This window comes from Drosophila willistoni (assembly GCF_018902025.1).
Source record: "Drosophila willistoni isolate 14030-0811.24 chromosome XR unlocalized genomic scaffold, UCI_dwil_1.1 Seg8, whole genome shotgun sequence".
Taxonomy (NCBI): Eukaryota; Metazoa; Arthropoda; class Insecta; order Diptera; family Drosophilidae; genus Drosophila; species Drosophila willistoni.
The window spans coordinates 2,140,117-2,161,772 of NW_025814059.1; the positions used below are offsets into that span (position 1 = coordinate 2,140,117).

Here is a 21,656-nt window from a genome sequence, read left to right on the forward strand (position 1 = left end):
ACTGTTTTTAGGCATTTGAATGAAGAGTGAACAAAATTTTTGATGTCCATCTTCTAATAATCCTTCTATATGAGTAATCGGCATTAGTAAGATACAGATTCTATGTACATATATCTAAACAAATAGATTAAAATCAAGCACAACGGTCACATAAGTATTAAACAATAAATAAATAGCAATCGAACTAATTAATTATGTACATATGAAAGGCATAAAGTCTGTTTTAGAAAGTTTCTTAAATGTTTTGGAATAATGTTTGCTAATTGTTTTGCTAACAAGTTCTGAAACCATTGGATAAAACCGGTAAGAACAGGTATAGCCTTCTATACATTTCTATATCTTTAATTACCTTTAAATACTTGGATACTTACATATTTTTCTTCAGTTCCAAAACATAATTTCAATCTCTAGCAACTAAAAAACCAAAGATATCTCAAAGTTCTAACCAATAGTTAATAATTCATATTCTGATGTTGTTTTTTTTTCGGGAGGGGTTTTTTTTTTTCTTTATTTTTTCACTTTTTAATATATGTATTTGCATTCTCATATGTGTAAGTATGTAATTTCCATTTAGTATACATGTATGTATAATTTCAAAAAAAAAAAAATGTATATGTATATATATATGCACAATTCCATTAACTTGGTTAACGTTTCAAAATTAAACAGTTGAATTTTCACATTAACAGTTTTCCATTTCCAATTAAGTTATTCTTCTCTATGTTCTTCTTCTTTTTTTTTTGTCATTTTCCTTGGTTTTTTATTTTGTGTAGTTTTTCTTGTTTTGTTTTTTTTTTTTGTGTGTGATAGTTTAAGTGCTAAGAGAGCTAGTTTGAATCGAGTTGATTACTAGACACATTTTTGGATTATGCATAATACTGTCTTGAGCTAGGGAATATACAATCAGATGTAAATATATTTAGATATATTAGATAAGATAAGTACATTCATATATATGGATAATTTTCTCAGCGCTTTCATACATTTTCGGAATTGACTTTTAAAGATGTTTTTGTTATTATTATTATTTTTTATTATTATTGCTGCTGCTTCTCATTATTTTTATTGGCTGGCAGCTTCCTCGATTGAAAACACATATACACTTATTCGATTATATATATATGTGTCGATATAGATCTATATAATTATGTATGTATATATGTATGTAATAGGTTTAAGTATATATACTTGTATTGTATTGTATGTATGGTTAGTATTTGTTTTTGTTGTTGCTGTTTTATTTGCTTTTGTTTTTAGTATTTGGTATGCAGTTGCCTTGAGTTATTAAATGATCCTTAATTCATGGGCGAACGTTTGCCCCAACCGCCATGCAGCTTCTGCCACTGATCACGCTTACCCCACATGCCCTTTAGATTATTCCAGGTGGGCTCACGTTTGCCCCAGGCACCGCGGAACTTGTTCCAACCCTGAGCCTGACGACGCTTACCCCAGGCAACGTTCATGTTCTTCCAGGCCCGTTTATCCAGCAGATTGTTACTGGCCGCCTCAACGTCGCCAATCTCGTCGGGTTCCTCATCCGATTGTGGTTGCTCTGCCACCTGATCCCCCTGCTGTTGTTGACCCTGGTTGGCCATGCGCTCAAAGGTCTTCCAATCAATGGTATTGGTACCGTCGGTAACCACCAGTGGGACAAAGTGTCCGGTCATATAGATATCATCGCCGCCGGCACCGAATCCTCCGACGACATCGCCAGCATTGGAACGTTTTCCCCAGGAACTCTGTAGGGACTGCCAGGCCCGTTTATTGGCCTGATACAGATCGTTCTCGCTTAGCTGATCGACCACCTGCTCGGAGAGGCCGGTGGGTTCATTGCTGGTGGTTGTGGTGCTGGCCAAATTCAAACTGCTGCTGGCTGTAGTGCAGAGCAAAAGCACCATTAGACCGCCAGAATATTTCCATGCCATTTTTCTTGTCTATGCTGGTTTGTCCGTCTGCTTCTTCTCGTTTACTGTGAATAAAAATATGAAAAGTGAAAAATTAACCTCAAGTCCTCCTTAAGGAATGCTCAATTAAGTTGAAGGTAGAGGTTACACCCCCCGGTAACCCCTGGGGACCGCTTGAGGTTGGCTGGAATGCTTTGTTTTTGCCTCTGTCGAGGGCAATCATTTCCGCCCACGCATCGAAAATTACAAGAACAACATGCATAACGATTTAGCCGAATAACCGCCTCTAATTGAAGGCGGTGGGAGGCAGTGATGGCAGTGGTGGCAGGTGGGGTATCCTAACAACTGGCCCGGGCCCATTGCTGAGGTCATGCTGTCCGCCAACTGCTGCGTTAAAAGGCAACAGCGCATAACAGTTACAATTTATGGCCTATTAATGTCTTGTTGAGGTAGCAAACAGCAGGAGCCAGTCCGTATAATGTTGGCTGATGCTTCGAAATGTTTTTTGGGGGTTGGATTGGTAGGCTCGTGACTGCATTAAAGACCACATTCTGTTTTTGTAGAGGATTTTGCGATACTCGTGCAGCCATGAAGTGCCTGCTGCATGGGTGGCATTCCCATCCGCAGCCGCAGCCGCATCCGAGGCGAAAGCGAAGGCGAAGGCGGTCCTTTTCTTTACAAAGACGATAATGTGATGGCTGATAGTCAAGATTATGGCTATGTTTACCAAACAACTTAAGTGCCTTGCGATTGCACTTGCGACCACTTGCCAGAGGAATAGACACAATGCCAGTAACTGGAGATGGAGCAGCAAGTGCTATAACATTCTGTTTGCACTTCCTGCCAAAGTCGTTTCATTCATATGCGTCGGTATTAGGGCGATAATAAACCACCCATCCCACCATCCACCCATCTAAACTCCCTAGCAACAAATATTGATTAGCATACAAGAATCCGAGTATTAAATCAAAAACCTTAAAAGACATCTCACAAAAGTGAATCCAATTGCAACAAACTCTTACAAGACTCAAATAAGTGAAGACGACTAACTGAAAAGGCAAATTAAACCAAATATTAAGCTGATAACTAAATAACTTAAGTTTTAATATGATACTTATTTTAGTTATTATTTTCTTGAATTTCAATTCATTTTGAACTCTAAAATGTGTTAATATTTTGAACTTTTCCTTTTGGATAATCGTTTTTCAAACCAAATTGAATTTATAAAAAGTTTTACTATTGAAAACCAAATATATTAAAGTTAAAATATGAAAAATTTGTTGCGAAACTAAAGCAAAAACAGATTTTTGAAATTACTTCAAAAACTTTGATAACCTCAGTGCCCCCAAAATTCTCTTAGCCACGGGTCCTTCCTTTTTCTTAATCGATTCCTGTTAACAAAAGATTTCTAATCTGTCGTTAGTTTAGTGATTTTTCAACACGATAACTTTATTTTGTCTTAGATTTCGTGTTTTATATTCAAAATTTACTAGATAATTCTTGTGAATATACACAGAAATGTATTTTTGATTGATCCAATTTAGAAATAAAGTTAATTTGCCTTCTTTTTAGTATTTGAAAGTGCTATCGCGTGTCATTTTCAGTCTCAGGAAGTCAAATTTGATAAGATTGGAAGCAGATTTCAAAACTTTCTTCGACATACTTGAATCTAGTCGTAATCATTTGAATATTCAAACATTTCGAAGCTGTCAAACTTTTCTATTATACAAATTTACAAACAAATTATGAATTTCCATAAAAATCAAAAAAAATTATTTAATATGGAATATTCCTTTGCTTTTTAAATGATTTATTATACAGAAGACTTCATTATGTATCTACTTTATGCAACTTAAGAAGTGTTAAGCTAAATATATTCAACCAAAAGTGTCATACTAAATATAGTAAATTAATTGAATATAATTCAATTGAATGAAAATTGTTGCATGTAATTGTCAAAGATAATTAATTAGTGACAATGTTGTAATTTAAATCACTTTGACTGAAACAACAACAGTTAAGACTTTAAGGTGAAACCTAAAAAATGTTGGCCTAGTTTCCATTACATTACTAATAATTTGCACATTTGTTAACTTAATTGACATAGTTAGTATTAATAGACACTCATTAAATGGCATCGCATTGAAAATGTTTGTTGTAACATAATTTCATTTGAAGGCAATCAATTAATTTGGTCACAATTTGTATGATTTGAGCCTCGGTTGGCTTAAGGTGAAGCCTTATGCTAATCCTTTTTACTCATTTATCTATGGCAAAAGTCAATGGCAATGTAATCCCGTGCAGCTGCGGTAGGCGTTACAATTTTGTGGCATTGCAGAAGAAAAAATAGGGGAAAAAAAACTATAGTCTTTGGAGCCCGCAACGCGTCAATCAGGTCTCATATCCCTGGCACTATTCTCCCCGCCCCTTCCCTTCCCTTTCACGCCATGGAATTGGCAAAGCCAAACGCATATCTAATCTAGACGGTCTCTCTCCCTGATTAAATGATGTTGTTTGCTGTCCGCTTGGATTGGCCACTTAATTGAAGCAAATGTTGGCGTCGGAAAGTCAACTCGTTTTGCCAGTTGTGAACTCTAGGCCTCAACTCTTGACTGATTGTCCGTACATTTTACGAAGTTGGCTTTAGATATATATATATATATATATGTATATTCTTTTCGTTTTTTTTTTTTTTTGCATTTAATTTGTGCGCTTGTCGTTGATTGATTGACGCCCAAGATGAAAGTTTTAGGTTTAGCGGCTTTACGCTAAATTATTATAGATTGAGATGACTGTGGGGCCAACATCAAGATGATGATAGGGCACGATGCATAGATAGAAAATGGATGCTGAACTCAATGGAGTTTTATGACCACAATCGTACCCTGGCAACCAGCAGCACGTGCCGCATGGAGGGTCAACTTGTAATTGAAATTAACTGAAAATATTTATGGCCCTGTGGTTGAAGATTGAGAGTATTACAGTGGCCCTAACCCACCCCACCCCACCCCACTTCACCCCTCCGCAACTGGAATGACACATAACAGAAGAAGTGCCACCTTGATACCAATTTCATAGTAGATACCTCGGCTATCTACTCTATTATTCATTTAGTTGGCGCTCGCCTGGTTAGGCATTATTGATGTGGCCATGGACAATATATAGGGCATGGAATAGGAACTGTTGCTTCTTCATGGGCTTTTACGCCTTCTCGACGCCCCTCGATCTCTGTGGATAGGTTCAGCTTCAACTTCTATTTGCCAGCAAATAAATTTAAATGTAATTTTCGCGCCAAATTGGGGGAAAATTTCTTTATTCTACTTGCTTGTTGTGTTGTGTTCGCTTGATAAATAGCTAAAGCAAATATTTGCCAAAGGATGGCATTTGCCAATAAGTATTTTGTTTAAATAGGTTTTCTCACACAACACCCACCCACACACACACACACACACACACACACAACAGAACAGCAGAAAAGGAAAGACGGACGAGCCTATACCCATGTTACCCACTGCCTGTTGCGTCTCTGTCTTGGAAACTTCTTGAAAACTGCTGTCCCATCATTGATTTGAATACGACAGAGCAGAAGCATCAGGAGAAAAATCTTACAGCATTAACGAAAATTCGTAAATAAACAAAATATCCGCAAAAGAGTAAATAAATTTTCGTCTGGATAAAGTTTAGATGGGGCAAGAGGAGAGACAAAAAGAGAGAGAGCGAGCGAATGATGGAAAATGTGTGAGAAGTTTGGGTTATGTGCATGTGTCCATTCTCTCGCCAATGGACTCACTCGTTTTGGGCCAACATTGAAACGGGATGGCTAATTCAATTCAATTTTTAATGATTTGTTTAGGCGCTGGCAAACTTGTGCATAATTTAAGTGATATTGTAAACAAATTGACGCTAATTTTAGGTCCACAAAGTTTCATGGATTTCAATTCATTGAGACTAGAAGGCCCCAAAAAATATTTCCAGTAGGCATCAAATATTAATCAAATTATTTTTAGTTGACCAAGTTATGAGTCAAAGTAAAAGGCTTTTAAATATAGCAGCTAATAAAAATCGAATTTTCCATAAACTTTTTTTTTTTTGGCCTGTTTCCAAAATGCATTTTTGTCATTTTTGGTTGTTGGGCAACTTTATTTTCGTTGACTAAATTAAGCAAAACAAACATCATACATAACTCAGAGTGTGTGTGTTTTTGGCCAAGTTCAAAGCGTTTTGAAAAAGTTTTATCTTAATTTAATCATAGCTTAGCATATGCCAGAATAGTGGAAAAATCTGAGTTGGTCACAAAATCTCAACTAATTTTACAGGTGATGCAAATAATTATTACAATTTTTTCGTCTTAAATTATTTAGACATATTAAAATTATGATTTGCCTAATGAAAACAATATGATCGTTTGTGATATTTTCCATTTTTAAATTAATTTAAATACATATTAATATTTGATATATTTGATGAAAATTTGATATATTTGATGAAAATTTGATATATTTCATGAATATTTGATATATTTTAAAAAATAAATTCAATCGATATAAATTTTTTGGGTTCTAGAAGCAATTTTCTAATAAAGCCAACGAATATTTTATTGTAGAATACTAACAATTTTTTAAAAACAAAAAATGGTTTCAAATATAATTCACAATTTTTAAGTTTTTTCTTCGGCTCTTAAAAAAAAATCCATTCTAAATATAAATAATAGAAATGTTTCAAATATAATTCACAATTTTTAAGTTTTTTGTTTATTGAAGAACATTTTATTTTATATACAAGTAATAAAATTTTTCAAATTCAGAGATTGAAGTGATCAAATTATAATTCAAAATATAAATCCAAGGAAATAGATTTATTTAGTCAAACTCAAATATATATTTTCAATTCTAATATATATTTTAAAAAGCTAAGAACTAGAAAATAGTTTTATTTAATTAAACTCAAATATATATCAAATGTATTCAAAAACAAATTGAGTTCTAATATATATTTTGAAAACTTTGATAACAGTTTTATTTAATCAAATTCAACTTTATTATACTAAATGTATATTGAATTCTAATATATCTTTTGAAAAACTACAACCGAAAACCAATAGTTTTTTAAAAATATTTTTCCAATCTATTTCTCATCGAAAATTTTATGAACTTATGTATTTGTCTATATTTCAATCCATAATATTAAGCAGAAGTTGTACTTCCATTGAGACTTGAACTATAGACTTTCAGATCTTTATTAATTCTTATTCATTTTTATTATTCAATGATGTATACAAAATTAACCATTAATTGAGTTGGCATTGATTCTTCGACTGTGGCTTTTAAAAAGTGCACTAAACAATTAGGTTTTTTTTTCACACAGGGATTGAAAATCTCATTTCCTTGGCAATAAAATTGAATTACAAAAACCACTCACACAAGATATATATTGAATAAAAATCTCCCCAACCCCATCACACTCACCTGATTAAGTGGCTTTTTTTTTTTTTTGGTTTTGGTTTTTTTTGTATTGTATGTTTGCTTGATATTCGAAAGGTCGCGTTTCCGTGTTATATTTGTGGTCGAGCCTTTATACCGCGACTTTCCTATTAATGATGTTTTTTTTTTTTTGGTTTGGAAAAAAAATTTTTTTTTTTTTTTAGTTTTTGTTTCTACCAATTACTTTTATAAATGGATTTGCGGTGCTGTGTGGCTAGAATTGAATTAAAGCACAAACTAGAGTGGAGCTGCCGTCGAATTCTCGGGGATCTCGTGTTGTTGGTAAACCTGTTGATCAACTGTTAATGATAGGCAACATGGTGCGGCAACCGTTTATAAATCAAAAACGGAAGCAAACCGAGGCACCCGATTGGCAAACGGAAGGCACACGAAGTTTACTTCGTGATAAAAGGGCTCCCACACGCTGCGCACGCACACCCACACACGCATGTAAACGCACTCAAACACAAGCAAACAAACAAACACCAATCCGCCAACACACACACGCACTCGCACACACACACAAACAATGACATAGTTAAATGGAAAGGGAAATGCTGGCGCTGTCAACCGCCATTGTATGCAACGGAAGTGGCCGAAAAAAAAAATGTGTAGCCTATTTATTGGGGCAAAGGAAAATAACTCCTTCCCATATTTCTAATGTTATTTCTATTGTTTTTCAAGTTTTTTTTTTTTTTTGGTTTTTATGCTGGTCTTAGTTTCTGTCCTGCCGAAGTCACACATGCGCGTCCCTGGGGAGCTGGCCCCAGACATTGTGCCGAAAGGCAAACATATGCACACGCATGGATCCAACTTGGTCTTGGGGAGTTGGACTCATTTAAATTCAGGTACATGCTGCTTCTATGTTAACACCAACAAGCTCCCTCTGGCATTTAAAATTAAACGAGAGGCAACCACTTACAATTGGTTGTGGATGGATAAGTGGATGGAGCATATTGCATATTGCATTTCTTTGTCAGCAGGGGGGAAGGGGGGGGCATCAATTGACCAAATACCGAATACAAATACAAATACAAATACAATTCTTTCCATTTGCCACATGTTCATTCTAAGCAACCGAGTAAAAACCCTTTTAGTGCTTCATGAATATTTATGGGGGACATTGCGCCGTTTTTTTTTTTCTTCATTCTTTTTTTTTTTACTTTTGTCGCTTCTTCAATTACGAGAAAAATATCTGAAGAGGACCTTTGCATACATTCTTACATTCTGTTTTCAGGTATTTGTACACGGACATCAACAGGTTTTTCATTTGTGGCCACTTTGATGGGTGCTTTGGCGATGACGATGACGATGGAGGAGACGGTGACGGTGACGGTAACGACGATGCCGAATAAACGATGATGGGAATATTTATGACACTTCTCCTGCCGTTTGCCAGTATAATGAATGGGTTATGCGTTCACAAACATTTACCTCCACATTCACCTTTATACCTAACACCATCACGTACCAGTTGCTTCAGTTGAGTCTCCATCACCTCCTCCTCCACCGCCTCCTCCATTCACCTCCTGCTTGTCGACGACTTTCGATAAGCTACGTAGCCACTAATTGATTTCGCCACTGATAAATCGCTGCCAAGTCATGTTATCATCGACAGCTACATGTTGTTGTGAATGCAGCCTGCCGAAACAGCCCCCCCGATTGTAAATCATTATTCCGTTTATATGTCTGGCCTAATTGTATCTATTAACTTGTGACCTTTTTGCTTTACTTCTTTTCTTGCCCCAAAAAAAAAAAATATATAAAAAGCGATCCATTTAAATCATAAAATATATGTATACATAATTTATGGAATGACTTTAAAAAGGCAAATGCAACACAATGTGAAATTGAACTTGTGATGCCTTGCTGCACGCGTTGAAGCCATGTCCATTGGTGGTCATTCTCCTTCCTTTAGCCTTTCATTTGCCTCATCGTTTCGTTCGTTTCGTTTATTGAAAATGCCACATTTGTATAAAAGGAATACCCTTGGTGCCTTCGTTGTGAAGATGAAGTGGGAGCCAACTCTGTTGGCAGCTAATAATAATTTGTTTGCATTTTGCATATGCCAGATGGGCCAAGTACTGCAACATAATATGGTAAATATTATAGTTAAATAATGTTTTTTTTTTTTTAAATATATTTTTATCTTAAAGAACATTATTTAAGTTAAGGCATTTTATTTTCCTTTCTTTATTAAAACTTATACTTTAAAATAAACTGAAAAGGGGCTTAGTTTTCTTTTCAAAAACTATTTTAAAGATTTTTAATAAATTTTTCAAATTTTTCCTCGGGGCAATAGATAAAAATATAACGAATGTTGGCCCCTTAAAATATTTATATAAATAAATTGAGAGTTGTTGGCGGGACAAAACAGTCTACAATTTTGGGTTACAAATAACAAAATTGATAAGATGACGCAGTATATTTGTTAGAATCGGCCCGATCGATCTATCTATATAGGAACAGCTGGTCGTTAACAAATTCTTACCACACATCAAACTGTCTGCAGAAATATTCGATTTGTCATCGCATCAGCAGGAAATGTTTTTCTTTAACATAAAAATATCAAATTGATATATTTATATTGATATTATAATTTATATTGACTGTAACTTGTGTTCTATTTATCCGATCAGAATCAAATTTTGAAGGTTTTATATCCAATACTATCATATTGATAAATTTCATGGGGATACTCCAATTTTTATGAAAATGTTTCTTCTAGAGCTATATGATATAGTGGTCCGATCCTGACAATTTTCATACTTTATCTTACCCGGGTAATAAAAAGCTAAACCAAAGCCATCGCGATAGCTCCTAAGATGGCTGAGTAAAACGCTTACGCACCGACGGACGGACAGACAGACGGACATGGCTATATCAACTCAGCTTCTCATGCTGATCAAGAATATATAATATATACTTTATGGGAAACGTCTACTTCTGTGCGTTACAAACATCTGAACAATTTTATAATACCCTCTGCAAGGGTATAAAAAGACATCTTCAGTCAGTCAAAGTCATGTTCTTTGTGCCATCAACTGAAGAAATCGAATTTTGCATGTGCCTACACACAAAAAACTTTTTCCTGCTGCCAAAATGCATTTTTGTCATATTGTTGTTGGGCAACTTTATTTGCGTTGACATCATCATACATTTAGCAAAAGAAACATCATCATGAATACATGACTCAGAGTGTGTATTTGGCCAAGTTCAAAGCGTTCTGAAAAAGTTTTATCTTAATTTAATCATAGCTTGGCATATGCCAGAATAGTATTAAATTGTAGTCATCTAGCAGAAGTATTAAGGGCCTCGCGCCTCAAAATTTTAATTCTAGCAAAATAAGTAAATTGACTAAAAATTAAATTGTTGATTTTTGCGACCTTTTGATTATTAGTGTCATGATTTGCCTCGACCTCGAGCCGGCAATTCATACCACGAAAAATTTAATTTGAAAAATTCTGAAAAACTCTCGCCGTTGCCAGTCAGTAACTTACGATTTTCAAAAGTAGTATCTCTTGTTGACGCTTTAAAGTTTTAGTTTTAAATTTAAACATAAAGCACGCCAATTTTAAACTTATCTTCAAGAGAGACAATAAATGCCAAGGAACAGCAAAGTATTGAAATGAACCTTAATTTCATGAAGCTCTAATTATTTTTAAGTTAGTATATTGTCTTTCAATTTGCATTAAAATAACATTAATTTTTTCGAATGTCCAATTTTTTAAAGCAATTTTAAAATATGGTGAACTGCAATTAAATTGAGATAGAAACTGGCCAAGGCAGATTAAATAAAATGTCGTTGCTGAAAATATTTCATTTTTATTATTATTAATTTTGGACGGAAATAGATCTTCGACCATATAAAGTACAAATGTCTTGCTTGGATCACGGCGAAATCCTTTTTTTGTTGGTTCAGAGGACAAAATACTTCCAAGCGTATCATAAATATTTATATTTATTTAATAAAAGTACTTAATATTTATTGCATAGAATTTGAGAACTATATTATATAGCTCCCATATTAGTTTTAAATTAGGTTGGTTTTTTTTAAGCGAATGCCCCAAAATTTTGTCAAATTTTATAATTGTGGGAAAAGTAGTTTTAGTTTTCTTGTTTTCTTATGTGATTATCACCATAGAATGTATTAAAGAAATCAAATAAATCTCTCAAATCTTGATCAAAACGGGATGACTATATCATATACATAGATGTCTCCTAAACATACGAAAAAACCAAGTATTTAAGATTGTAGAACCTTTGGGAGAAGTTCGAAATCCGTTTTTGTTTTTGGCTCCCGTGATTAAAAAATAATACCTAAAAACCTTTAACGGTTTAGAAATCAACCAAGCAACCAAAAAATAAAGACTCGCAAATGCTTGCGAGTTTTTGAAAAGAAATTCAAAATTTCAATCGCTTTGGCGCGCAAACTGCGCTCTGTGGCGCCATCTTTTTCCCACTAGCACACTAGCGCCACAACTTGGTCTCTAATCATTTATTTTTTCTCTATCGACTCATTCGCGTTTTTATCGTTCTCGCAAACGGAGCGGTGCAAGAGCAACAAAATAAATGAATTAATTTTTGTTTTACATGAAACATGCAACAATTATAACGCGTATCTTTTTGTATAGTTTGTTTTCGTTATTAAGGATACGTTAAGAAAGTGTGCGTGTGTGTGTGTGCATGTGTGTACGTGTCTGAGAGAACGGAAACAAGGAAATCCCCAAAAAAGACAAAAACAACCAAAGATACATAAACACAAATCGCAATGTTTTTGCGTTCTCAGTTGTTGCCGCTGCTGTTGTTTTTGTTGTTCTCGGCAGCGCGAGCGTCCCAAGGAGCTGAGGCGGGGGCAAATGGAGACGATGCAGCAGTTGGAGAGGCAAATTTGAATGGTTTGAATTGGTTTTTTTTGTGTTTTCTTTTCTTAATTTCCTCCGTATTATGAGTTCATCACTTGAATAAGAACAAACACATGGATAATAAAACTAGAAACTAGAACTGCATTTCTATGAAATTCTGCAGTGTTTTGAGTGTATGGATTTGCCTATATATATGTACATATATATATACTCACATCCAGCATCTCTCATTTATAATTAGAGCGGCTTTTGTTGAAATTCCTTAGAAGTGAATGTTTATGTCGAGGGGAAAGATTGCATCTCTCTTATTACTGCATACATTGTAAACATACTATAGAGCAGTCTATATGCCCGATTCAGCTTGGATTCTTTAAATAGATTGCACATTTTTCAAGTAAATTTAATACTAATCAGAGGCTAATTAACTTATACCGACTTACTTAGAAGTCCCATAGAAATTGATTTAAAACTAAATCAATAACTCCAGGGGAATAACTATAAAAATTCCATTACAAAAACTATTTCATCCTGTTTCCCAAAAAGGAAATCTGTAATATTTATAAGTAGCGAATGATCCTAGAACAATTAAAATTATTTTTGAGAAGAATTTTCAAAAATATAACGTCTTTACTTTAAGTTTTTTTTCTCAAAAACTTGAAACAACACCTCTAATTATTGACAAATTCTTCTAAATTATAAAGATTCTACTATTCCAATACATATATATAGAACAGGTCATTGAAAATTAACATAATATATTATTCAATTTTGTTTCTTAGAACTAACAATATGATACCTAGTGTGTATATACTATTATAATAAACTGCAAACTCACATAAAATTCTCAAAAATTTTGAATTTCACAACTGAAATATGATATAGAATAAAATGATAAACGTACAGAGTCTTTTCCCAAGCAAATAAAACCAAAGAGTTTCATTGTTTTGAATGAAATACATTTTTTGATTCCTTGTTAGTTGATCTTGTTCTTTGATTTTATACAAAAAAGTAGCAATTTTGATTCTTTCTTCTGACATCTTAAAAGTGAAGATTAATTATAATATCATGAACTTAACAATATATACTTTTTTATTCACTCCATTCAAAACAGATATTGTCAAAGTGTTCACGGTGGCCAGTGAACCGACAGATGGCTATATGCGTTATATACGATCTGCACGCGTTTACGATATTGAGGTAAGAATGAGTCTATTTCATTTATATTCTATTATACAAATGAATGAACTGAAATTGGGTCTTATTGTGGTTTTTTTTGATCAAATAGAAAGAATTCATTTAGCATAGAGTTGTGGTTTTTGTGGCAGTTAGAACCGTTATTTAACATCTTTGTATTGGTTAAATTTATATTGATGAATTCCATATTTGATTAATCAATTCATAAAGAAAGAACACACAAGAAAAAAAATAGTCGTTTGGTATATATGTGACTATATATAGCATATTATATTGTATCGGCACACTTTCATTACTTTTTCACAGATTGTTTTTAATATGTCTAATGTGTGGTATGAGTCTGTGTGTGTGTGTGTGTGTGTGTGTGCATGTGAGTGACCAGCAGCATCCGGCGATGTGTTTCTAAACAGATTGGCTGGACGCACTATGAAGCTTCCATATGGAACCCAGATTTATTTTACGTTTTCCATCTTATGTGGGGCTCTTTTTATTGTTTTTTTTTTTCTTTCTTATATGTGTGTTCTTGTTTTTTTTTTTTTAATCACGTAGTCCATTCAGTTGCCGGGTGTAATTAGCACAATTCTAAAATTGATAGCTTAGAACTTTCTACTATATAAGTAAAGATTTTTCCTTATCACTATGAAATATGTATATGCCCGGTTATGATTACACAGACATCATTATTTATGTATGTTTGTATGTACATATGTATAGAGCAGTTCCTCATGTTTGGTAAAAAAAAAAAAAGAAAAAAAGCATAAAACAAACTCAAAAAAAAAAAAAACATGTTGATAAGCCGGTTGTATGTCTTATTGTTCAAATTTCATTTTGTATTCGGAGACTTGTGTGAGCCATTTAACCAGGCTTGTTTCGCATTCAAATGAACAGATTGATAATTAGCCATTCAGGTTTTATCTACAATTGGCATATGGATAAAAGTCAAACGAATCTCTTGGAGAGTATTTGAAATAGATTTCTTTTTATGTGATGGAAAAGTTTTATGGATTAAGAATTCGATTTGAACTTTTTGACTAAAACAGAGATAAGCTCAAAATCAAATCAAGTTTGTATGCTTTATGACACTTATTTATGACCCAACAGAATCTGTTTCAGAAGCCAAACTTGTTTTGAAACGACTGTCTGTGATTGCTTAACTCAAGGCAAATTTGTGAAAGAGTTTTTCATATTACTACTGATAATGCCAGAAAAGATCATCTTTTATAGGTACTTATTGTAAATTTTCTTAGATGATTATTATCTTTTTACATACACAAATTATGTTAATCTTTTATTGCTTTCTCTACTTGTAATTCTCAACTAGTTTGAGCAGTTAAAATATGGCACGGGTATTGTAATTTTTAATGTTCTATTGATTATAGAACTTGGTAGCCTTTTAAGCCCTTTTCTAGATAATTTACTCAATCCTTCTGTGCCATCAAAGATATAATGTTCTCTGTAAGAATATAATATGCTTGACTAATTCCTTGAATATCATGAATATCCCTTATAATTTTGGCAATCATCAAACTAGATACATATTTTTAATCATTGATTTCACAATTTAGTAGTCAGTAAGGGTTCAACCAAAGGATAAAAGGAAAATGCATTGTTGGAACCTGATTTATAGATAGTTTGGAATATATTTAAAATCTACAATAATATTCAGAGCTGTATTTAACAATAATAGGTACTTGAGAATACCTTAGACATCAGATTGTAAAAAAGAATTTCTATTGCATATTCTGATATTTGACATCCTGGAATTTGCGTTTAAACGATTTCAGATTAATTTATTATTTCGTTCTTCTAAATAGGTCACAACTCTTGGCATGGGAGATGAATGGAAGGGCGGGGATATGCAACGGGCTGGAGGTGGCTATAAACTAAATCTGCTACGGGAAGCTATTGCACCGCATAAGGAAGCTCAGGACAAAATAATCCTATTCACGGATAGGTAAAATTTAAAATGATTTGTAAAGCTTTTTATAATTTCAAATTTTCCAATTAGCTATGATGTCATTATCACTGCCAATGTAGAGGAAATTGTGGAGAAATTCAAAGAATCTGAAGCAAAGATTCTCTTTTCGGCTGAGAAGTTTTGTTGGCCAGACAAAACGTTGGCCGATCAATATCCCGAGGTGGAGGGCAAAGCGTCTAGATATTTGAATTCGGGTGCCTTCATTGGTTATGCACCACAGGTCTATGAACTGCTCGAGGACACACCAATCGATGACACTGATGACGATCAGTTGTATTTTACAAAAATCTTTTTGGATGAAACGAAACGTGGCAAATTGGGCATAGAACTGGACACACAATCGCGACTATTCCAGAATCTACATGGTGCCAAAAATGATGTGAAACTGAAAGTGGATCTAGATAGTAATCAGGGTATACTACAGAATATTGATTTTATGACCACGCCAGCCATAATACATGGCAACGGACTGAGCAAAGTTGAATTGAATGCCTATGGCAATTATTTGGCCAAAACATTTAGTGGCATCTGCACATTTTGCCTTGAAAATCCTTTGGAGTTGAATGTAAGTGAAACACAAAGAAGTTTCTATATTATACTACTTTGATAACTATTAATGTATCTTGTAGGAAAATGAATTACCAATTATTTCATTATCTGTGATTGTGCCCCATCCTGTGCCCTTCTTTGATCAATTTCTGAAGGGCATAGAAACACTGAATTATCCAAAGAAAAGTATTCATTTGTTCATTTATAGCAATGTTGAATTGCACGATGCTGCAGTCAAATCGTTTGTGAATCAAAATAAAGATTCCTATGCCAGTGCTAAATATGTTTTATCCACGGATGAACTGGACGAACGTCGTGCTCGACAATTGGCTTTGTAAGACAAATAATGAAAATCTTTGAAGAATCAATCAACTAAACTAAATCATTTCAGGGAACAAGCTAAACGTCATCATAGCGATTATATATTCAATGTGGATGGCGAATCACATATCGATGATGCCGAAGTGCTACGCGAATTGCTTAGATTGAATAAGTAGGTCACAATTGGAACCCCAAAAAAACAAATCACACTTAAACGACATTTTTTTTCTTTCTTATATGTTTTGGCAGGCAATTTGTGGCTCCTTTATTCGCGAAATATCATGAACTTTGGAGCAATTTCTGGGGTGCATTATCCGATTCGGGTTACTATGCTCGCTCCCATGATTATGTGGATATTGTTAAACGGGATCTCATGTAAGAATCATTTATTATCATCATCATCATCATCATCATCTGATCACTTAAACAATACGATATAGTACAAACAAGAACAACAATTCAATCAATCGAAGGCAATGGAGAAATCTGTCTTAAAGCTGCGCCGATCAATCGAATACATATTATCTGCCGTACACTCATATAGGCCAGCATCCATTTGTGTGGCCGGATCAATTTCAATTTTCGACTTGACCTTATCCTCACCGATACGCCATTCATGGACATGCATATATAGATGTTGATAGATTTCCGCACCATCCTTATACCAGGTGATGTGTGGTCTAGGATTTCCTTTGGCCACACACAGAAAGGCTATCTTATGGCCTAGCACGTACTCAAGATCAAAATGCGAAGCCTGCAAGATTTTGGCACCCTGTGAAGAAGATAGTTTAGGTTTTCATTGAAATGGGGAGGAATTTTTTTTTTTTTTTATTGAACTCACATTATTATTGTTATAGTATTGATCGGATTCAGGATCACGATATTTGCCTGTTATGGGTAAACCAATTTGCACTCTCGACTTGGTGCGACCACGACCACGTCCACGACGCGCCTCACAAATGGGCGCGGCCAGCATCAGCAAACCCAGACCGAGGCAGATGATGAGGCATTTGACTTGCATTATGGTTAAATGGATGAATGAAATGGATTTTGAAGAGTTGTTGATGCTTTGCGAATCTCGTCTGCGCGGCAACTGATCCAGAGCCAAACGGTGTGATGCGCTCAGCGCTGATTTTGGACTGTCATGTAATTGGGTTGCTTCACCACATCCAATGAGGTTCAGTTCAGGCTTGGTTCTCGGTTTGCTTTTTGCATCTCTACTACTACAGTATCTACTCAATTTCAACATTTGATTTGATTTGCGCACTCGCAATAATATTCCTCTCCATAAAGAGTATATTGTTCACCCTTTTTTCTTCTTTTTGTTGTTTGTGTAGTTAAATTTGCTTGATCCGCACAGTGGTCCAGCTCAAACCATTTGGTATGCATTTGCCTGACCGTGACAAACTTGGCAATTACATAAAACTAAACCGTACTTTTTAGTCCACGGTGCGGGCGATCCACCAGTTGGATATCCGAATAAAAAAAATATTAATTCTTTTATACATTTTTTGTTGTTGTTGTTGTTGTTTGGTTTGTTTAGATTTGCTTTCACACATTTTAATAAAATAAATGCAAAAAAATCATTTCAATTAGGTAATTGAGACAATTTGTCCGCTACACGCAGGCGAAAGGTCGAGTACATATAGAGAAAAGAACTTGAATTCCATTGAGAGATAAATAGAGAGATAGATAGAGAAAGACAATCCCGAAAACATATGCCAAATGGAAGGGAATACAATAGTTTGCTTGTTGTAAATACTTATATGATTATATTTTGTTTGTGGTTTCTAAATTCTAAATGTAACTAAAAATTAACCATTACATAGTCCGTGCGAAAACCACGACGATCAATGGCATATATATTATCCGCTTGACATTCATAATAACCTGAAAAAGAAAGAGATAGAGATAGATAGGTCAAATGGTGGAGGAGGAGGAGTAGATGAATCTAACTTACCCGCATCCATTTGTGTTGTAGGATCAATTTCCATTTTCGATTTAATAATATCCGTTTCTATATGCGATTCATGTACCTAAAAATATTAATATATATTACTAATACACATTTTAGTTACATTTCAGTTGTTTCATTACCTGAAAGAATCTATGTTGATACAATTCGGCACCGTCTTTAAACCAAGTTATCGTTGGACGTGGATTACCTAAATAACCGAATTTTATGTATATCAATTATTTAAAGTAAAATTATAAATTTGTTATTCAAATACTTGCCCTGAGCCATGCAGAAGAATGTGATTTTACGTCCCAATGTATAATCCAATTCAAAATGCGATGATTTTATAATTTTGGCACCCTAAATCAATAAGATCAATATAGAATCAATGTCAAGTGATACTATATATATGTACTTACATTCTCATGATCGTAATAGTTAACGGCATCCTGGGTACGATGTTGTATGACAACTGGTTTTTTGCCCGTATAATTGCGACGTAAAACATTGCGACCACCCGTACTTCCTGTAATTTATCGATCATAAATTGAATAGAATACTAATTAACGATCTATTTACTCACTTTGAGCTGCTATATAGGCCAGATCGCTTAATAGCAATAGGCCTAAAAAGAGAGCAAATGTACGAAACGGTCTGAGATTGGGCATATTGATGCTGTTTGGTTTTTCTCTCTATATATATATTTGATGATTTGATGTGTGGTGCAATCTTCTCCGTGTACGCCAAACGTCAACGGAGAATGTTGTTTTCATACTGCGGTCTGTCTGCACAGCTTCCACTTATCTATGTTTTACCCCTTGACGTTGCAAAAATGCTGATTGAATTTAATAAAAATAACAGAGAGCGACAGACGGTCGACAGTCTGAGTGAGAATGAGAGGGAAAGAGTATAAGCACAATTCTACTTTCCATTTTCAAAAACCAAATATTGACTTCTCTTTCCTTTAGTTCATGCACTTGCAGTTTACTTTTTACTACATACATATATCTGATTTTGTTTTTTTCAGCGGCATGTTTAATGTTCCCCATGTGACGAGCATCTATCTAATTAAGCATAGCGCCTTTGATGTAATCAACTTTAATCATAAAGAATATGATCCCGATATGGCCTTAAGTGAGTCTCTGAGAAATGCGGTAAGTCAATGGCAAAACTATTTAAATAAAGAATTAAATATATATATTCCAATTGGTTTTTTAGGGGATTTTCATGTACATCAGCAATCAGCGTTACTTTGGCCATTTGATTAATACGGATAACTTTAATAGTACATTAGTTCGTCCCGATTTTCATACTTTGTTCACAAATCGTTATGATTGGACTGAGAAGTACATACATCCGAATTATTCACTGCAATTGAATGAGTCAACGATCATACCGCAACCATGTCCCGATGTCTTTTGGTTTCAAATAGTAACTGATGATTTCTGTGACGATTTGGTGGCTATAATGGAAAGTCATGGTGGTTGGTCCGATGGCAGCAATAGCGACAAACGTCTAGAGGGTGGCTATGAAGCGGTTCCTACCCGTGATATTCATATGAAGCAAGTGGGACTTGAGTCCTTGTATCTGAAATTCTTGCAATTATTCGTGCGACCCCTGCAAGAAAAAGTCTTTTTGGGTTATTATCATAATGTGAGTAAACTGAAAAAAACGAGGCATGTGGACAGTAAAGGCAAAATTTTTGTTGTTTTTGTTTTAGCCACCACGCTCATTGATGAACTTCATGGTTCGCTACCGACCGGACGAACAGCCCTCATTGCGTCCTCATCACGATTCATCGACATATACCATCAATATTGCCATGAATAAGGCGGGCATTGATTATGAGGGCGGCGGTTGCCGTTTCTTGCGCTACAATTGTTCCGTCACTGACACCAAAAAGGGTTGGATGCTAATGCATCCAGGTCGATTGACACATTTCCACGAAGGATTGCTGGTGACCAATGGCACACGTTACATTATGATTTCCTTTATAGATCCATAGAATGTGCCACTTTGATATATACCTATGACACACTGCCATATTGGCCACTCCAAAGATAGAATCAAAAATCAAAGCCTAGTTTTAGTTTTAAGAATGCTGGAGTGCTTGAGATTTATTTACTTGAATGAGATTTTTACAAAGAAATGTTTTGATATCTCAACATACACACATACATACATACATACATACATATGAATGTATAACTCCTTATATAGTCGGAATATAGCTTGAGAGTTCTTACAAGAATCTACAATTATGCCTTAAGTTAAACGTAAGATTTTTTTACAAATGTTCCAAATGTGTGAATTGATTATACAATCAACAAATATAAGCAATTTTTTTCCTAACAAAACTCATTAAAAATGAATTAAAATATAATTAGTATAACGAAATTGAAATATGTTATTCGGTATTTCAAAATTTAACCAAACGTTGAATGTTAATCCCATTAACAGAGCTCTGTAAACACAGCTGTTAATGAAACAACAGAGCTCCGGTCTAACTTTGGCCATGCCGAAGTGTGTTTACCCTTACAAGGGTTTGCTACTGTTTGCCATTCAGCTGTTTTTTTTTCTTTTACATTTAAGAACTGTCAAAAGGCTCAAAACAAATGCTTGAATGGCAATTATACTCGAACAATCGTCCCCCTTCCAGTTCACTTCCTTATATCACAATATATAATGCCTGCAGTATATATAAATCGAGATTTACGAAATTTAAGCTTTAACGGCTTTGATCATTTTCCAGATCAGAAATATGTATATTATTTTGTGAAAGGATATGCTTCTCTTAATGCCTTGCGCACACCTGTCCAAAATGAATACACCCTTTTCTTCAAGGGTATAAAAAAACAGACACAACACACCCTCACAACACACAACAGCAACTACAACAGCTACAAGCAGAAAAAATAAACAGAGGGCCGCGGGTAACTTCGATCGAGCCGAAGTTGGTATACCCTTGGAAATTTTTTTTTTTGTTACTCTTCCCGACCGATGGTTTCTATGGAATCTATATGATATAGTCGCCTGATTCTGATCAAATTTGGCGCAATTTGTAGGTAAATTAAACTCACAAATATTAATTTCCATGTCAATAGATTACAAAATAACAAAGTTATTGAAAAAAAACACATATAGTTGTCCGATCTGGTTGAATCCGAGATATCCATGCAGTATATACAAGCCTAAATGCAAAATTTCAACTCTGTAGCTCTTACGGTCTAAAATGAGATTAAGCTGATCAAGACGGACGGACGGAGGGACGGACAGACAGACACTACTATATAAACTCGTCTCGTCGTGATGATCAAGAATATATATACTTTATATGATTGGAAATGCTTTCTTCTAGGCGTTGCACACTTCTAACCAATATTAATATATCTTTTTCGAAAGGGTATA

The 21,656-nt window shown here is 34.5% G+C and overlaps 4 protein-coding genes across 4 annotated transcripts; 1 reads left to right on the forward strand and 3 right to left on the reverse strand.

Annotated features, from left to right (window-relative positions):
- Positions 1 to 1,210: 1,210 nt before the first annotated feature.
- LOC6645853 (allatostatins MIP) lies at positions 1,211 to 7,399 on the reverse strand. The gene is made up of 2 exons (XM_002068542.3): positions 7,370 to 7,399; positions 1,211 to 1,969 (listed from the first exon to the last, which is right to left on the reverse strand). Exon 2 carries the CDS (start codon positions 1,923 to 1,925, stop codon positions 1,296 to 1,298), a length of 630 nt encoding a protein of 209 aa, XP_002068578.1. The 5' UTR covers positions 1,926 to 1,969; positions 7,370 to 7,399; the 3' UTR covers positions 1,211 to 1,295.
- Positions 7,400 to 11,915: 4,516 nt separating this feature from the next.
- On the forward strand, positions 11,916 to 20,605 carry LOC6645854 (procollagen-lysine,2-oxoglutarate 5-dioxygenase). The gene is made up of 10 exons (XM_002068543.3): positions 11,916 to 12,282; positions 13,361 to 13,446; positions 15,258 to 15,397; positions 15,452 to 15,986; positions 16,051 to 16,304; positions 16,362 to 16,463; positions 16,541 to 16,666; positions 19,276 to 19,402; positions 19,467 to 19,901; positions 19,969 to 20,605. The coding sequence occupies exons 1-10, from the start codon at positions 12,156 to 12,158 to the stop codon at positions 20,251 to 20,253; spliced, it is 2,217 nt and encodes a 738-aa protein (XP_002068579.2). The 5' UTR covers positions 11,916 to 12,155; the 3' UTR covers positions 20,254 to 20,605.
- On the reverse strand, positions 16,661 to 17,476 carry LOC6645855 (immunoglobulin domain-containing protein oig-4). Its single transcript, XM_002068544.4, has 2 exons — positions 17,133 to 17,476; positions 16,661 to 17,063 (listed from the first exon to the last, which is right to left on the reverse strand). The coding sequence occupies exons 1-2, from the start codon at positions 17,310 to 17,312 to the stop codon at positions 16,755 to 16,757; spliced, it is 489 nt and encodes a 162-aa protein (XP_002068580.1). The 5' UTR covers positions 17,313 to 17,476; the 3' UTR covers positions 16,661 to 16,754.
- Positions 18,041 to 18,995, reverse strand: LOC111519030 (immunoglobulin domain-containing protein oig-4). Its single transcript, XM_023177648.2, has 6 exons — positions 18,832 to 18,995; positions 18,668 to 18,774; positions 18,527 to 18,608; positions 18,389 to 18,456; positions 18,252 to 18,327; positions 18,041 to 18,181 (listed from the first exon to the last, which is right to left on the reverse strand). The coding sequence occupies exons 1-6, from the start codon at positions 18,914 to 18,916 to the stop codon at positions 18,099 to 18,101; spliced, it is 501 nt and encodes a 166-aa protein (XP_023033416.1). The 5' UTR covers positions 18,917 to 18,995; the 3' UTR covers positions 18,041 to 18,098.
- Positions 20,606 to 21,656: the final 1,051 nt, after the last annotated feature.

Bases quoted from the DNA above. Each gene is read 5' to 3' on its own strand.
- LOC6645853 (XM_002068542.3), bottom strand. From the start codon at position 1,925: ATGGCATGGAAATATTCTGGCGGTCTAATGGTGCTTTTGCTCTGCACT.
- LOC111519030 (XM_023177648.2), bottom strand. From the start codon at position 18,916: ATGCCCAATCTCAGACCGTTTCGTACATTTGCTCTCTTTTTAGGCCTA. The intron at 18,609-18,667 runs GTAAGTACATAT...TTATTGATTTAG, and splicing joins ACTATTACGATCATGAGAAT to GGTGCCAAAATTATAAAATC. The intron at 18,457-18,526 runs GCAAGTATTTGA...TCGGTTATTTAG, and splicing joins ATTCTTCTGCATGGCTCAGG to GTAATCCACGTCCAACGATA.
- LOC6645855 (XM_002068544.4), bottom strand. From the start codon at position 17,312: ATGCAAGTCAAATGCCTCATCATCTGCCTCGGTCTGGGTTTGCTGATG. The intron at 17,064-17,132 runs GTGAGTTCAATA...TCTTCTTCACAG, and splicing joins AATACTATAACAATAATAAT to GGTGCCAAAATCTTGCAGGC.
- LOC6645854 (XM_002068543.3), top strand. From the start codon at position 12,156: ATGTTTTTGCGTTCTCAGTTGTTGCCGCTGCTGTTGTTTTTGTTGTTC. The intron at 13,447-15,257 runs GTAAGAATGAGT...TCTTCTAAATAG, and splicing joins CACGCGTTTACGATATTGAG to GTCACAACTCTTGGCATGGG. The intron at 15,987-16,050 runs GTAAGTGAAACA...TGTATCTTGTAG, and splicing joins AAAATCCTTTGGAGTTGAAT to GAAAATGAATTACCAATTAT.